General features: G+C 38.9%; 1 protein-coding gene across 1 annotated transcript; it reads left to right on the plus strand.

The window, feature by feature from the left end:
• Positions 1-177: 177 nt before the first annotated feature.
• On the plus strand, positions 178-13,383 carry HABP4 (hyaluronan binding protein 4; the record flags this gene model as incomplete). Its single annotated transcript, XM_009865861.1, has 6 exons — positions 178-325; positions 659-829; positions 2,826-2,909; positions 9,986-10,154; positions 11,859-12,038; positions 13,252-13,383. Coding segments are annotated over 6 exons (809 nt in total), but the record flags the coding sequence as incomplete, so codon positions are not given.
• Positions 13,384-18,812: the final 5,429 nt, after the last annotated feature.

An 18,812-nucleotide genomic window follows, 5' to 3' on the forward strand; every position in this document is an offset into this window, starting at 1 on the left:
CTAGGCCATTCTATGATTCTATGATTAACTGTAAGTGCTTTAATATTTTGGTAGACTTGAGATTGGAGAGGGTAAAGTAGAAGACTGGAAGGTGTCATCAACTAATTTCAATTAGTAGTTTGGTAACTGTGATTCAGTTATTATTGAATTGTTACTAATATATGTGTGTTTGTGTAGGCCAGAAGCGAGCATCCAAGCGAGGAGAGCAGCAAGAGTTCAATAACAGAGGAGCAGAGGTGAAACAAGACAAAACTGGATGGAGACTATCTTTCAGGGAATACCGTTCCTATGAAACAGAAAGAGAAACAGAATTCACAGTGGAAAGGTATGTATGATACAGAGAGAAGTAAGGTGCCCTCTCAAAGAAGCACCTTACTGCCTGCTGAAATTTCTGAAGATTTGCCAGTTTTATGTTTTATTTAACTTCTCTAATGTTTTCAGTGTTATCAATAAACAGCTGAATTTTCTGCCTGTTATTTGTAATAATTTCCCAAGCTCAGTTTTTGTCTATTTTTAATAACAAAACTAATGCAACTAGCATGTGCTGTGTAAAGATGCTGTGTAAAATTGTACAGAAGCTCTCATGAACTGTTGTCTCCCACAGTTGTACAAATACAATCATACAAATTTTTTTTCCTCCTTGTTAACTGTTCCGTAGGAATGAAAATCTGACTAGAAAGCTTGACCGTGAAAGGCTGTTAAGAGGTCGTGGCAGAGGAAAAGTTGGAATACGGGGTAGAGGAAGAGGTGCTGCAATAAATAGAAGTTTGGATGGCTTTGACCAAAGGGGAAAACGTGCATTTGAAAGACAAAGTGAGAATGATAAAACGTAAGTGTTCTGTGTGCTGCTTCTTACTCGAATATACAAATAAACTGCAGTCAGCACTGCAGTAGTGTCTTTTAAATCTTCTGTTCTCTTCTTCAGTATCCAAGTTGTCTGGCAAAAAATCAATACTGGTTTTGGTTTGAGGTCCTAATGAAAAAAAAATCTCTTGAACCCACAGAACTGTTTCTCTTCTCTAGGGGAATGAGAGTGGATGAGCAAAAGAAAGGAGGTGTAACTTGCAATTGGGGAACATTTAAAGAAGATATGAGGTACAACATATACTTGTGCCCACCATAGATCATAATTTTCCATTGCCTACCTTAGTTCATCACTTTCTGTTCATTACTTTTATGTCCAATTTGAGCTTTATAAGCCTAGCTTTCTATTAATTATTGTGATGAATGTACTTTTACAGTTTTCTGAAATTATCTACTTTATGTATTAAATTCTAGAAGAGGCATGGTGATGTTTCTTCACTTAAGACTGCCAAAATCTTCTGACTGGGGCCAAGTTGTCTTTTAACGGAAATAAGTTATGACTTAATCTTAAGAGTCTAGTAAGTGTGATTGTGGTATTTAATGGCATTGCTACAAAGTGCCAGTTAAAAGATTGACACTCTCTTAGTCGGCTTATAATCCAGTCTCTTTTTCTCAAGTTTTATGGATAATTTTTAAATTACAAAGCTGTGGCTCTGGAGATTAAGACTTAGCTGACTTACTACTGAAATACACTTTAAAATGTACAGGAGAATCGGTAACAGAATATGATGCCTTATTAATCATCAGATTTTAAAAAAAGAAAAAAATGTGAATTTAAAATTTGTATTTCTTTTACTGGTTTCTGTTCAGATCTGCAAAAAACTCACTGGAAGTTTTCAACTTTTGTCTATCCTTTGCACCTAGCAATATGCTACTCTTCCTAGTAATTTTTGTTCTTATATACATCCAGAACCCTTTAACTGGAGGCTGATAGGGGCAAAGAAAAGGCATCACTTTGAACTTTAAGCAAACCTCTTTGGCCATGTATGCATTCATTCACAAAACTGGATTCAGGCGATCTGGCTAAAAAGATTGGAAAATACAGCCTTGATGGGTAATAACTTTAGGACTTGATATTCCAAATTCTTCTGAAAAGTTGTACTAACTTCTGTCTCTTCTGTAATATCTCATACTAAAAGTAAAAGGTTGGTTAGGTACTCTGGCTTTTCAAAACAAAGGATCAGCTAGATTCTGAGATGCTAGTGCAAAATTAGCTTCTGTAGGATGTCAGAGAAGGTTTTGTGAACTTCGTGTAGGACATAAAATTTAAGATCCCGTATGTATATTCTTTCTAGTTAAGGTTTTGTTATGGGTTGTTGGGTTTTTTGGGTAGCATCAGAACTTATGATATAAATATGAGATATCAGTGTTTTCTTGTTATGTGGTGCCTGTGATAGAAGTGACATTAAATTAAAGTTGTCTAAAAAATTTTAAAAGCATATCCGCGCCTTAGTTGTGTTTAGTGGTACATTGAAGCTAGAAGGTGTTAATTTTAGATCTATGTGCCCGCCAGTGGAATGAAAGTAAGTATGCTGCTGCTCTCATTAGGCAATGAACTAATGTCCATGTGACAGAAAATACAAACTTGAGGCATTAATTTTATCATTTTAGTAGTTGAAAGGAAACAAGAAGGCAAACGCAAACATCAGTGATATACTGTAATCGAGTACTGTTATTAGTATTCATGATTGAATTGTTTTGTCTTCATGCATGCTTTTTTTTTGTTTTGTTTTGACTAAAAGTGCTCAGAAGTGGGATTTTCCTAACACTTCTCGTTTTGTCAATCTCTCAACTAGACACTTGGTATATCTCCTTTCTGCTTATAATCCTAGAGGAGAGTTGTTCTGTTTATTTTTCTCCTGAGGAATTTTGGAAAAAGAGTGATGTATTGGTCTGAAAGGTTCTTCTCCAATGTGACTCGTGAAAACTTTTTATTGTTTTTTTTTTGTTTACTGTTTTAGTGGAGTAGAACAGACTGCTGCTATGGAAGAGGCTGCAGAAACAGCTGAGCGGCTGGGGGCATCTGAAGGAAAGCCTGTGAACAAGTATGGTCTGACTGAAATGTTTTCCTTCTAAATGCAAAGAAACCAATCAACTGTTACTGATGGATTGGAGGCACACTTGAAATGCAAACTGTGGAGTTTTGCTAGTGCACATTTAACAATAGAAGAACTTTGCTATACTTACGAGCCAAGAAAATGCATCCCTAATCCTGACTAAAGTCTGGTTTATATAACTGCCTCTTGCGTTTAATTGCCTGGTGATGCTTACCTTCCTAAAATGTAGTGATAATTTATGGAGGAGCTACATACTGTCTGTTACCTTTTTAATTTGACTAATTTGTTAAAACTACCCTTCTTTTTGAAGTTCTCTGACAAAAAGATATTCAAGGTGCCTATGAATTATATGAGCACATTTGAAATACACTGAGATAAAATTCTTCAAGTCAGTATTCATCATCGCTAATACCATACAGTTGTCATCTGTTCCTGAAGGCCCTCTGTAGAACTTGAAAAACTTGCTGGAAATGGTCTTGAAGTCAGCCTTAGAAGTAGGGAAATTGAGAGAAATCTGCTCATCTTCTGGCTTTCATTCTGATCAGTGAGAAATTACTAAGTCAGCAAGAATTAACTTCACAGCAAAAAGGCACTGACTTAGAGAAGAGGACAATTTTGTCCCAGTAAGAGTCTTTACAGAGTAATCAAATAGCACATCACTGAATATCTCCTTAGGAGTGAAAAAGGGTTAGAGCAAAAGTTCAGCCTTCTCTTCTGTTGCTGTGAAGCTGTTTTTACTTAATGATGCAGCTCCACTTATTAGTGACTTTGGTTCATTTCTTAATCGTAAAGCTGACTAGACCACAAAACCTGCTTTATGTGCTCAGGTTGTATAACCCTGTAAGAAGTTGAGTTGATATGACTTTGATTCTTATTTTGAAGTAGCATTTAATATATAGCTAGAGGTGTGTGTACATGGGGAAATCTGTCTCTGAAGTTGAATGACTATGATTGGATTTCCAGAAAACTGTTGCTAGACTAAATTAGATAAGATGGGTAGTGTAGATAAGCTCTCAGAAATGCACTGCATTTGCTAAATGTGAGAAGAGTTATTCAATATTTTTGGTCAACGACTGGTACCTTTACTTGTTTCAGACTTTTCTGCTCTGGTTCAGGCTCTTTGTAGATGTGTCCTGACATCAGTGCCTTCTAGAGTGTAAGGCATGAGAAGTACATGTAGTGGAAAAGGCATCAGATAGAATCTACCAGTTTTCTTTAATTCTCTTCCCTTGTCCTGGTTTGAGCTAAATGAAACTAATGCTGTTCAGTGATTTTTACTTTCCAGCTCTGCCTCTTCTAAAAGGCTGCACTTTCTGAAGTCAGCAGCATGTGTTTGCAGACAGTGTGTGCTACTGGCAGTGATAACCCCTGATGTTTGCAGTCACTGCCTGGGACTGGGATGCAGAAAGGCTCTTGCTGATACTTATTCCTGTAGTGACCAAGGCCACTGCTGGCTCTTGTGTGCCACGCTAGGGGTGCCGGGCAGTAAGAGGGGTAGCAAGGAAGTAAAAGGTTGCACCTCTAGCGGGTAACAGACAGGACAGGTGACCAACAAGAGTATTCCATCCCATATACGTCATATTTAGTATAAATTGAGTGATCACGAGAGTTTCTGCCCCTTTTTCTGCAATGGCCGGTGTCCAAGGAGGGCTCTGTCCGATCTCCTGCTTTTGATCCGGATCCTGAGTTCCCGAATCCAGCTCCTGCCGCCGCTGAGCCTGGGGCTGCCCCAGTGCCTCCTGCTCTGCAGCACCAGTGGGGATTGATACCCGAGGTGGAGTCGGGTTCGATACCAAACTTACATACGGCGGTATATAATTCTTTTATAATTTCACTATTATTTCTCTTATTATTTCATTAAAGCTGTTTTATTTTTCTTTCCTAACCTGGATGTCTCTCTGCCTCATTCCCTTTTCCTTTCCATTTGAGGCCAGAGAGGGGGTTGGAAAGCATCTGTCCGCGTTTTAGTGGTCAGCCCAGCCCTAAACTGCAACATCTCTTTCTCAGAGATGACTAGGTATTTGGTCAGACTGTGAACCTTTCTGCAGGTTTTACTCCGTGTTTTACAAAAAGGTTTCTTTTAGAAATAGTACACTGAAATCCGTAAGATTCAAAAATGCAAGGAAACTGCAAGTACAAAAATTTTACATTGTGCACTCTTTTCAGTGTGGCAGATATTGTCCTGAAGACTCACATATCTATATAAAAAGTACTAATTACATGTGTGTCATTGCACTTATCTTTGGGGTTATATCAGCTTGGTGACTCTATGTATTTTAAAATAGAAGGAGATACTAGGTGAGTAGTGCTTAGGTAGTTAGGGGTGGTTGTATGGCATACACCTTAACAAGGTGGAATTATTTTTGTTGTTCTTTCAATATTTAAAAGCAAAAGCTGGAGTAATATGGTTTTCAGGTTACAGGATGTATTTTAAGGGCTTGTATGCTTAGATTGCACCTGCTCTCCAGGATTTCTGTCTTCTGGCAAGTAACATACATCAGCGAAAGATTTTCACTAGGCTACCTACTGCTTTTGCCACAGCCTCAATATTAAGGCATTTGCTCAGATACTGCTGGAATTGTTCCCTTTTTTGACTCTTAAATGCAGCAACTCCAAGGAATTCGTTTCTTTTCTACTGCTTTATTACGTGTATTGAGGAAGAGATGGAAAACTTGGGTTTGCTGCTTCTCTCTTTCTCTTTTGCATTTTAACTGTTGCCATTTAAAAGAGAAAAAAATAATATTCCTGGAAATTGGGAATAATCTGTTTGCATGGAGATACTGTCTAGGTATCTGCTGTGGTACTGGCTAATTTCAGTGCAACTCCAGAAAGACATCTATGGGTTTCTGTAACTTATGGGGTCTTGCATTCAAGACTGCCCCCACATTGCTGTTCTTGAGCAGAACATGAGTTTTTTCAATGCTTCTGTAATATAAACCAACTTATTCCTTTCCATATCTTCAAATTTCCTTGAGTGTATCAGCAATATCTATTTATAGTGTTCTATACTGCACGCTAATAGTTGGAGTTGTTTTTGCTGCAAGTAGCAAGTACAAAATATACATTAGTATATTAGTATACAAACTGTAAGTACATGAGCTTTCCTCACAGCTGCTTTCTCTTAAACTTTTCTTCACAGTCTGAACAATGTAACACACTTGTGTAGAGTGGTAATTCAAATGAATAGATTTTTCTTTTTATTCAGTATGACACGTAGGCTAATCAATTCTTGTCAAGGGTATTTGCAGAGTTAGTATTTATTCTGTGGGGTTGTCTTCCACTACTTCACACAGGACTTTGTTCCTTTTTGATGGAGTTATGTATTCTTCTGGTCACTTAATACGAAGTTTGCAAATTTTGTCTTCAAGTTTGCTGAGCAATTTACCTCTCTCGTTTAGGGTTTGTTTTTTTTTCTTAATAGTGACATAAAGCTATCCATAGACCAGGCTGGATTCATGTTACCAATTTCTTGATAAAAGCTGAATAAAACTTGGTTTGTGCAGCTGAATAATACAAAAACTGATCCAAAAGACCTGCTATCATTAAAAATAATGACATGAAAATAATCAGCTGAAAAACTGAGCTGAATGCTGCCTTTTCCATTCACGTTTCTTCTGCATATTAATGGTTCATGTGAGCAGTTCCTGCAAGAAAAGTATGCGCAGCTCTAGTGCGTAGAGTAGCGAGAGTGTTAACAGTCATCGACTGAGAACAGTGAAGCAGTAGCAACCATTGCTGAAGGCTTCCATTTGATGTTTTGATATATGTACTTGTGTTGTGAATTCCATTCATTCCTGTCCAGAGGCTGCACTTTGGTGTCCGGCAATATTTTGTAAGTGTGATGCTTGATGTGCCAAGGAGCATATTAACTTGATTAATGAAAATGCACACCAAGCAGTTACTAAAATTGTATAAGCTTGGAAGGTAGAAAGTAATGCACAGAGTGCACTCCCATGCAGGCTTGGTGCCCAAAATCAGCCGCTACAATCGAGTCTCTGTCCAAAATGTTATATGCAGGTTCCTCCTGTTGCTGTCCTTCACTTATGGGAGCTGCTTCCCCTTGAGGGTCTTGGCATCTAAAACTAATTTGTACTGCTAATAACCTAATGGTTGAAACTGTCCTTTGGAGTAAAAATCAAACTGTACTTTGCAGTTGAAAAACCAAATATTTGCAGTGTAAATCCACCAGTATTACCTTTGGGACAGGCAAGTGGTTGTTCCTGATAGACGTATGCTTTTCAAAGCAATACCTATGATTGTTACTGTGAGAGGTGAAGTTGATGTGTAGTGAAATGTCCTCATGCCGTCTTATGATCGTAGAAATTTAGATTTTAAAGTGGCCTTGCTGACCCAAGGCCTGACCAACCATACTTGTGCTGCTTGTCTAGTTGGTTTTAACATTCCTTGATGGTGTTTCCAGTACTTTGAAAACAGAAACTACTGTGTTTGGGTTTTTTCCTCCTGAGTGTCTTCCCTTAATGTCATGGATATGCAAAATTTTCTTTCTTTTTTAGCGCTATCTATGTTTCCTCCTCGACATCTCTTTAAAGGCTACCCATGTAGATCACTTATTTTAAACCTCTTATCTGTCTTGCAATTCTATTTTGGACTTTCTGTCTTTTAACACGTAGAAGACATTGCTCTGTTGAGACCTTTTTACATCCTACCAGTAGTGGCATCTGTTCCAACCAAAATGGTTGATGTGTCTCCTTATACTAGTATGCTGTTACTTTAGAGTTCAGCTTGTCTGGGTTACCTGCAGTACTTTTGTACAGTTTGGGGAGTTGAGGTCCCTCCTTCAGAACTTCTACCTTGCTCATTGTTTTTTCTGTGTTTCAGTGGCTGATACTTTTGCCTGGGAGTATGTATTTCTGATTGTCCTTGGGACTTGCTGGTGGTGGTTGTTTTGGTTGTCTGTTTTCAAATGGCTTGATTGCTTTAACATCTCGTGCCACTGGTCAGCTTGTCAGTATGTTGAACATATGTGCTATTGCCCTTTTTTTTCCAAAGCCTTGTGCCACAGAAAATGCAGTAAATGTATTATGTATTGCACTGCAGATGACTGCACAGAATTGGCCTTAAAGCTCCACTCAAATGCTGTTTTTTCTTCTGCAAATTGAAAAATTAATAGCTACTTCTCAAGTACTTGGTGTATCCGGTTCTGTGTCTTTCTACAGCTCTGCCAAGGACTGAAACAGTGTCTCCTGAGGGACACTAATATTCTGTAAACTTAGTGGGAGAGGAAGACAAAAGTCTTCCTGAAGTTCAGATATGCAATTTACTGATTCTATCCTAAAGTAGTGGCTTAGAAAGAAATTAAACCAATTTAGCAGTGTCTCTTTTTATTACTTTGTTTACCTTTTTTTTTCCTCTGACTGTTTGCAACTAGTCTTTCTGACACCTATTCCCTGAACTAAAGTTTGGATAATTGATCAAAAAAATTATCTGGCTTACTCTTGAGGACAACAAACTTGTGGGTGCAATTGGTTGTTCATGCTGTCACACATAGAACAGTATCTGGTGGTATTTTTCCAGAAGCAGCTGCATCTTTCACCAGTATCCTTTTATTAGTCAACTCAGTAAGCTGTTTAACTTGTTTCTCAACAGTCCTTCTAATACAGTTTCAGATCGTCTTAATCAATACGGAACTACAAGTTAGTTACCAGTCTTTTAACCTTTAACTTCTGGTTAATACAGCTGGAATTTTCAAAATAACATGGCATGAAGGCATGTCAGAGGTTAGACATATACTACAGGACTAATCAACTCTGTATTTACATTGGAAGAGTCATCTGCATTTGGTAGAAGACTTGGGGCTGCGGTTGAGTGAGGAAAAACAAATCCATAGTTCTCCCACCAGAAGGTACCTAGTGAAAGGGGTTTTTGGAAGAATCAGTGTTAGTGAAATGCTTAACTAACTTTGCTGTTGCAATGCGTAACAGGTTTCTGTGGAAGAAGAGGTTTCTGAAGTGTCTGTCTGGGAGTGCAGGTTTTCCTGTAGTTTGTGGTATTTTACTTGTTTCTGCAGCAAACAGTTATGGCGATGAAGTGAGTTGTGCTCCTTGCATGTGATGCTTCTTAGTAGGGAATCAATTTCTGCAAATACCATTAAAAGGTACACCTGTGGTGTACTCCATTAGCCCCTGGTCTTGGGCAAGTCACTCTTGTTCAGCATCAGAAAAAGTGTCAGAAGAGTAGTCAAGCAGTGATGAGAAGAATCTTTAGTTTTGTTTTATTGTCAAGGGTTAGGGTTGGGCCAGGTGCCAAAGGACTTCTCTTATAAATACAAACATAAAGCCTTGGATATTTGCACCTCAAATATTTGCAATGCAGACACCAATGTAATCAATATATCAATGTAGTCAGCATATCATCATTATTACACTGAGTCAACTTAAAACTGGACTAGGATTAATCCGTTTTTGCCAGGTGATAAATACTGTCTCTTTGTTTGCTATTACATCTGACAAAAGAAATGAAACAAGCATCTTATGAAACGTAACAAATGAAATGTCAATAATTACATAGAAGATCCCATGGTGTGATCATGATGATTTTGATGGCTGAAAGCTGCACTGAAACATGAATCCTGCAGTATGAGTCATTAAAACCATGCAGTTGGGGTGTTCTCAAACTGCTCAGTATGGTGAGGGGTTTTTATTTGCTTTTTTTTACTCTGGCTATATTTGCTAGAAGTAAATCCACTACTGAACAATAGGGTTGACAGTACACCTCATGAAAATACAGACTGGTTTTATCTGGAATCTGAAGTGCTTGAACTTACAGTAAGACAGAATAAATACCAGAACTTGCTACAGGAGGCTGGAGACAGCATTTGTTCATACAACTAATCTCAGACAGGCCATATGTACGTTTTTCAACTTACATTAAGGCAAACCTTGCACATCAAATTATAGTGGGGAGTAAGTGAAGTTGAGGATAGTAATTCAGTGAGAAACATTCCAAATGCTTTGTTTAGTATCCTTACTTTAGAGATTATTGGTCTTGTTCATCCTGGCATGTTGCAAGCTAATGATTTTTACTTTAATACTATAAACCTTTAGAGATACTGAAGGAGAGCCAATGGAAGAAGTAGTTCAAGAAATGACGTTAGATGAGTGGAAAAGTCTTCAACAACAGAATCGACCAAAGCCTGAATTCAACATCCGGAAGCCAGAATCCACTGTTCCTTCCAAAGCAGTGGTGATTCACAAGTCAAAATATAGAGATGATGTAAGCATTGCCTTAGGAATTCTGTAAACTCTGCTTTATGCCCAGGGTTAGGAAACTCTGTCTATTCTTTTTCTACTAGTTTTAGTATAATCTGAACAGACTAGAAATCAGTATCTGAGCTTTGTTACTGTAATGACGTATGTGCCCCAAAACTTGCTTTAAACTTACCATCTTCTCTGAAATAATCACCCGTTTTGTATGCAAATACATAATATACCAAGTTGCTTTACCTTATGGCTCAGCAATATAAAACCCATGTCCTTGCTGCTGCCAGCTATGTAGATCTCTGGTAATGCTGCTAGACAAACTAGGTTTACTAAATGGTTCTAATCCTTATTTTGAATCCTGTTTAGCTTAGTTACCAGTATACACTTGCATGTATATATTAAACTTGAGTTTTGACATCTGTTAATCTGGATGCTAGGTGTCTTGTTTCTCATCTGTGCTGGATCGCAGCTTTCACTGTGCGCTTCATTGTGCGCTTCATTGGAAGTGCACTTAAACAGAAGTAACTCTGAAAAGCTTGTTCTGTACTAATATGCTTTTTCCCCCACTTTTCCTTAACTTTTATTCCACAGTATTACTGGGATTGACACTTCAAGGAGAAGTTCTAGCCTATTCATGTGACTGGAGAGAGAGGGAAGGCTTCTTTGACAAATTCTTGCTTACTTAGATTTCAGATTTTGAGGTCACGGAAGTATGTGCTAGACTCACGGAACTTTGGTCCTATATAAGTCCACATGCATGCATATGAATATGCATATCACCCTTTGCCTAGTTGTAATATTAACATCAACACTTAGAGCTTTTTAAGCTTTAATCACTTTAGATCATTGAGCACATCCAGGGATAGACACTAATACTGAAGCGGCCCGTGTCCTTTGTAGCATGGCTTTTGGTGGTCACAGTTACCATTATCTCCTCTTCCTTCTCTGAGGGAGATGGTGGTAGTGGTGGGGAGAATATCTTTCAAAAGGTCTGAAGAGAGTATGCAAGTGTGTGAAGAGTCCATATAAGTTACTGTTCTTCTTTGCCTGTAAATTTTCTTGGCTGGCAGTATCAAGGGACCTTGTCAAAATGAACATAAAATAGGAGGTACTGGAACTGTGTAACATGCACAAGTCTAATCCCTGTATTAGACATTGAATAAGAATTTCATCAATATAAGGGGTGAGTTTACATGTATGGTCATTGCTACAGTGCTCATTAAAAATTATAATGGGAAACAGTCTTATACCCACTAGCTACTAGGACTACACATAGGTAAAACAACAGTAATCTCATAGCTGCAGACAAATGGACTAATAGATTGGTTAGTAGCCAAATACTGTGCTTTCCTATGGCCTTTTAACCATTATTTGAAGATAATTGTAAGAGTAAGTGGCTTAAGCCTGATTCTCCAGTCCCTTAAAAAACCTTGTAGATGGTATTGCTGAAAAACTTCTTCAGTGTTACAGAGCTGGTATAGAAGATTTTGTTGCCAGGACTCTCTGAGCTGCCAGAGAACATATCCCAGGCATCTGGAAAGCTGCAGTTGCCTCTCAAGTGTTAAAACCCTGTGCAACCTAAGGCCTGTCTTCTGTTCCAGGTGTCATCTTGATTTATTTGCTGCTTAGCCTGTAATACAAATGCACACACATTTATGTATCAGAGAGGAGAGAGGGTTGTATGTGGAATCTATAGGTTTTAACCAGATACTTTTAGTTGCAGAAAGAAGACTCTGAAGATGATTCTCATGTCTTTCGAAGACCAGTGAACGACATAACTTCACAGCTGGATATTAATTTTGGGAGTCTTTCTCGCCCTCGTCGTGGATCAAGAGGAGGACGAGGTGGTCGTGGTTGTGGCAGACAAGTTGATGAGACAGGACCTCGACCAGTAGTGGTGCTAATGTTTTTTAAGTTGTTATTGGGGGACTTTTATGGTGTGGGGTGCGTAGATGTCTTGCTCCCTTTTGTGTGGAATTACTGACTTCTCTAGGGACCGACTTGTTTCTAATTCATCTCTCATAGTATGCTGGCCTAATTATTTTCAGTTGCTGACCCATATCATGTTACTTAAATATGGGTTCACAACTCTTAACACATATATTTCAAAAGGTCTGATTGCTTGTTGCTGGAATAATAACTAGAAGAAAGGATCCATAAAAATATTAGAAAAAGCTTTTTCAGTGTGAGGGTGACAGAGCACTGGCAGAGGCTGCCCAGGGAGGTTGTGGAGTCTCCTTCTTTGGAGACTCTCAAAACCTGCCTGGACGCGTTCCTGTGTGACCTACTGTAGGTGATCCTGCTCTGGCAGGGGGGCTGGACTAGATGGTCTTTTGATTCCAACGTCTGACATTCTGTGAATCTGTGATTTTTGATAACTTGGGAAGTAATTGAAATGACTGAAGGCTTATATCACAGAAAGTTTCAGTGTAGTACAGTAGTCGTGCTTTGATTACTGAAAAATCAATAAATCTGGGATCTGACAGATGAGGACAGAATCCTACAGGATTCTACAGAACAATACAAGCGTTCAACAGTAACCATTACAAAAACCTTCTACTGACTTTTTCTCTTAAAAAAGCATTTGCACACTGTAAAATGACATCCTTATTTTTCTTACTAACTGAAGGTCTTGGTGTGCTTCTCTCTAGTATGAGTAAAATACTTTAGGGCTGAGATCTTGCAGAATGATGTGGAAGTGATTTGATGCTTTTATTTCATCTAAATGAAAAAGGCTCTTTTTAGTAACAGAGCATAGAGCTTAAAACTGTAATCCAATATTTACAGTAACTTCAGAATGTGGAAAGATAATCAGGCTTATTCTAAAAACAGTACTTTGGGGAGGGATTGCTTTACTGTTTTTCTTCAGCACTGCAGCACTTGTGATCTTCTGTTCCTCCCCAGGCAGTAGATCAGCATTGTGACTATGTTCACACAGAAGAAATCTTAGTAGTCAGATAAATGCTTAGCATCTCTGTGATAGTGATGGATACAAAGTATTTGACTTGAATGGAAAAATGAACCTGTTTCAGGATAAAATAGATGTACGTAGCTGTCAGATGCTTTTGAGATGCATTCGTGTTCATAAAGCTTCCTTTCTTACTTTATAGGTGCAGCTTGTTGCTCCAAATCCTGATGATCCTGAAGATTTTCCAGCTTTAGCTTGAAGAACTGTCATGAATGGTGGTGTCTCAAAGTAGCTTTGGTGTAGCTGTGAAGAGATCAGTTTTAGGCTGATGTGGATAAAGAAAGTCTGTTTCTAGTAGAAAAGCTGTATGGGGTGATTGCAGCACTCTGTTAATGGAACTGGGTTCTGGAGACACGGGCGGACTGGGTTCCTGTCACGGGTTTCAGTATCTGCCTCCATTTGTGAAAACTGCAAAGGCTTACAGAGCTGCACTTGAAGACTTCACCTGAAGTTCAAGAGTACAGTGTTACAAAATGTGTATATAGAGATTATATCAAGTTCTCTGTTACACCAGGGTGAAATGTACAACATGGTCTGCAGTTGGGCTTCTTCCTTCTCTGTACATTGGAGAGCTGCTTTCCCTGTTTCTTTGAAGTGTATATTTCACACAATCACAAGTTGCAGTTCTTTAGAGTTCGACAAATAAAGGAAAGTGCCCATTTGGTTTGGGGTTGAGGTATTATTATCAGAAGCCAAAGTATCAGATTGAAAGTTTTTCTGTTTGGATGAAATCTGAAAAAAAAGAAATCCAAACAAAACCCACAAAAAAGCGCCCCTAAACAGCAGACCTTACTTGCCCAAAACAGAGAACATGTCTCTAAACATAAGTGATTTTTAAAATTAAGGCAGCACAGATGCTCTTAATGGATAACGAACCATAAGTCTTGCTTCAGTACCTTGATATAATCTGCAATTACTCTGAAGATGTTGAAGGTGGTGTCAAGTAAGAATTTTGAGCTGAAGACAGAACTAAACCGTTAAGAAAGCTTCTAATTTTAGCAGGAGTGACTACAAACTAAAATGTTTCATGCCTTACAGAGAAGTTTGTGTGACATTGGGGATAAGGTGGTATGTTCTTTCTTTGCAGCTTTAACATACTTCCTCACTTCAGCCAGATACCCGAACTTGTTCCCTGACAAAGGGGACACTCAAAGCCATGCTTGGGGATCTGAGAGAAACAAGGAAGTGGTGCCAGAAGTGATGAGAGATAGAATGAAAGGACAACCACACTGGACTTTTTGGGAAGCAGCTGTCAGCCTCAAAGGAGTCCTCAAATGCCTGCTTAACTTGAACTCATTCTTTCAGTTTACTGGGAAACCAGATGAATATAAACCTTTCATTTTTTCCTATTCTCTGCCTTGCTTAGTTTTGTAGCACTTCTAAGCAATCTCCTTTGGGAGCAAATATGGATACGACTTGAAGAAAAAAACCCTGTTTTGCTTTGGAGTAAGCTCTGAGAGTATTCAGAAACTTCAAATAACTTGTCTCAGTGGTAAGGCTTTACATAAGTAGGATATAATGATCCTAGAAAGACTGCTGACTCTTTTCTCTATGCTCCAAACAGATGGTCACAAAGTAGTGCTCCCCTAAGGACTTCTCCTACATTGTTAAATTACAATTGTTAAATTTCCTATGTTGTTAAATTACATAGTTGCTATAACATGAGATTTCAGATTCTACAAGGAATTAACTTTAGTGGCACAGACGCTCTGACGACCTGTAGTAGAAGAATGTGCAAAAGCAAATGAAGTTCTGTTGTCAGAGGAATATGTGCTGCTGCTTTTTGAGTAATTGAAGTGGATGAAATTACATGAATTACTCACATTGTAGAATCAAGCTACTACTTGAAATCTCTGCAGCTTAAGATTTAACTGCCGCTGCTCCTTTAATAGGTGGTTGGATGTTTCTGCCAAAAATAGCCATTTCATGGTTGTGGAACAGAAGAGATTTTGTCTATGGGGATCTTCGAATTTTTTTTGCCTGTCCTTCCCTTCCTGTTCCCTTTATCCCACTGGACATAGAAGAATGTGTCTGAATTTTTATTTATGTATTTTCTTGCAAGGGTGAGTGTGTATGTATAGCTGTGAGCTTCTTTGCAAGGTTCACCCGTTTTCTCTTGGGTTTTGAAAGTGTAGGCTCTTCTTTTACTAGCACCTCTTGTTACTAAGGAAAGCAGTGAAACATTTAATAGCAACCCTTCCTTGTTCTGCTGAAAATTTGAAACCTTTCTGGGCTGCTGGGCTGAATCTGGTATAATGCAGCTCGTTCAGTTCTGACTGTTCTTTGGGAAGGCTGAAAGGATTGTATTGTTTTTCAGTTGGGTTCCTGCTGGTGCAAAGTTACTGTTTAATGTATTTTTCAAACCAGAATGATAAATAGGTTCTTCGGAAAATGCTTTAAAGGACTTGTTGAACTACATCTGTATAATCAGCATTTGGTCAGCAGATTGCTTAAAAACACCTGTTAAAAAAAAAAGGGTGGTTTTCAGACTATTTAATAAAGAACTCAAAACAAAACAAAAAACCCAACCCACCAAATCCAAAACTTTGTGAGAATGACATTTAATGTAGTTGGTTACTGCTTATTAAACCAAAAGTCTTTTAGAGCACCTGAGTGTGAGAGTTTTCTATCTCAGTCTGTCAGACTTGAATATGGCTTAAGAGTTTCACTACTTGATAGCATCTAAGTATGGAGAAGAAATTATTATTTTTAAGCGGTGACAGTGATCCAGTTCCTTTACCTAATGATGAAAAGAGAACTTAGTGAATGTGTGTTAAGGTACCAAAATAGCTGTATCTGTTAAGCACGTCTGCTGCTGTCGGTCATTTCTCGTTTAGTTTTACTCCTTCATGTAAAGCAAATGATAGCAGGTGCAAATGTATACACAAACACTAGTAAAATGTGGCATACATCTTAGGAAAAGATAAAATTGTGTTTCAAATCTTAGTCATGTTAATGTACTACTACTAGGTACTCTGCTGTTTGGATAACTTCAGTGAGTCATCCAGGAAAAATATGTTGAATTTTAGATTAATGTGAGTCGCAGTTTGCAAAGAAAGGAATTCACCTCTCTCCACAACTTGGTCATATGTGATAGTATGGATACTGTTCAGTCTACCTGACTCATACGTAGTACCATGGTACAGGATTGGCAAGAGTCTATTACTATGAAAGTGCCTTTAAACGAAAGAGGAGAGAGATGTCTGTGTTTAACATAACAATACTAAAGAATAACTAAAAAGTCTTAGAAGTAAAAATCCTTAGTTAAAAAAGCAGGTGTTAGTTTATAAATTGGAATTCAAAGTAGTTGAATCCATGGGAGATGAGCTTTCAGCTCTAGTTATAAGAGAGGTGGGAGTATGTGCAGCCTTTGGGCCTAAACCCAAAATCTGCAGCCCTGGTATACCTGTAACATTAAGATTATTCTTACATAATGCTCAACCTTTTTTTTTTTTTCTTACCCCCCCCCCCCCGAGCTGTTACAGGCATGTATGTGCATACACAGACACACATTTATAAACATATAGATTCACAGTATGCTAGGGATTGGAAGGGACCTCAAAACATCATCTAGTCCAATCCCCCTGCCAGAGCAGGAACAACTAGACGATGTCACACAGGAAGGGGTCCAGGCGGGTTTTAAATGTCTCCAGAGAAGGAGACTCCACCACCTCCCTGGGCGGCCTGTGCCAGTGCTCTGTTAACCTTACTGAGAAGAGGTTTCTTCTCAAATTTAAGTGGAACCTCTTGTGTTCCAGCTTGATTCCATTACCCTTTGTCCTATCGTTGTTTGCCACCGAGAAGAGCCTGGCTCCATCCTTGTGACTCTCCCTCTTTCTATATTTATAAACACTGATAAGGCCACTCCTCAGCTTCCTCTTCTCCAAGCTAAAGAGACCCAGCTCCTTCAGCCTTTCCTCGTAAGGGAGATGTTCCACTCCCTTCATCATCTCTGTGGCTCTGTGCTGGACTCTCTCAAGCAGTTCCCTGTCTCTCTTGAGCTGAGGGGCCCTGACCTGGACACAGTATTCCAGATGTGGCCTCACCAGGGCAGAGTAGAGGGGAAATGTTGAAAGTGAAGAAACACTGTCTCATTGTCACTGGCCCAATAGTTCAATGTGTGGAAGTTATCTTTGCAGAAAAGAGTTATGTTTTAGTCATTGAATAACAGGCATGGAATTAGCTTTTCTCTTTCGGTAACATGCAGGGGAATGTACTGAACAGTTTGTGCTTGGAGGGGGAAAACCTTCAGTCTTTGGAGGTAACAACTGTTATACTTTGGCTCTATTACTTAGAGTTTAAGGTGAAATAAATTTACTCTTCAGCTGGGTTTTATTTGTCTGCAAACAAATGCCATTTTGAAGATGTGACGCAACGAACATTGCAGATAGCTGTATCTTCAGAGCAGCTTTAGGTACTGCATCATATTTAGTGGCAACGTTATGTTTGAGACAAACTAGCACTTAACTGAATGAAGTTTTGCTCTCCCTGTTCGGTAACCACTGTGAATATCCATATTCAGTGTTCTGTTGTCTCTACAATGTTTTACAACTAGTTAACAGGACTCAGTAAGTTACTGTCTGCTTTTAGCATTGTTAGTTCCTCAGTAGTTATCTGAATGAAAATACTGAGTTTTTCATAATGTTAATCACCTTTGCCACAGGGTAAAAATAGCAGCGATGCGGTACAGATTTATTCTTCTGGCAAGACAAAAAATATGTTTACGTACTATCATTCAAACACTGACTGTGCTTGTTATTAGTTTGGTTGCATTTCTGTTACTTAAGGATTGAATGCTGTTTTCAGAAGTTTTCCTGGCTCTAGCAAAGACTCTGGACCTTGGAAACTATTGTGGGAAAAGTAAAACCTAGTAAGCTTTTCAAGGAATTTTCCACTGAAGTGAAAGAAGACCACAGTCTGGAAGAAGTCTGATCAGTAGGAGGAAGGGAAAGAACCTCAACAAACCACCATTAAATAATTGATCACTTAAAAAGAGAGGTGATATTTGTGTGGATGAGATGGACAAAAAGCATAGAGAAGCATGACATCAGGACAAATGTCACCTACTGTGAGTACTGAGTGGAGACTGGGCCACTATTCAGATGGTCTCTGTAGGATTTTTTTAGTCTTCTACCCTCCTCTGCCCACTTCCCTACTCCTTAAAACCCTCCTTAACTCTGTTCCTCTGGACATCACATGCATAAGCTGGTGTTTTCTCAGGCAAACCCCATCCTTCATTCCTCAGCAGACAACTGGTTTGTCAGGGAAAGGTTTAATATTCATGCGAGTTTAGAAGGCATCATCTTAGAACAGACTGTTGTGGTTTGAGCATGGCCAGCAACGAAGAACCATGCAGCCACTCGCTCATTCATACCCCCCCTTCAGTTTTGGGATAGAGAGGAGAAAATTCAACAAAGGCTTGAGGATCAAGATTAAGGACAGGGAGGGCTCACTCACCATTTATGGTCATACGTGAAAAACAGAGCAGACTTCGGGAGAAAACAGATTTAATTTAGACAATTGACCCACCACCCATTTAACCAACAGGGTGGGATACTGAGACGATAAATACGAACAGATTGTAAATATGCCTTCTCCCTGTCACAGCGGGGCAGAGGAGGGAAGTTGCGGTCTCTCTGTTACCGTCCATGCTGCTCTTTCCTTCTCGGGGAGAGGACTCCTTGCAACCTTTCCCTTCTCGGA

This window comes from Apaloderma vittatum, unplaced genomic scaffold (genome assembly GCF_000703405.1).
Source record: "Apaloderma vittatum isolate BGI_N311 unplaced genomic scaffold, ASM70340v1 scaffold17103, whole genome shotgun sequence".
In the NCBI taxonomy this organism is placed as follows: domain Eukaryota; kingdom Metazoa; phylum Chordata; class Aves; order Trogoniformes; family Trogonidae; genus Apaloderma; species Apaloderma vittatum.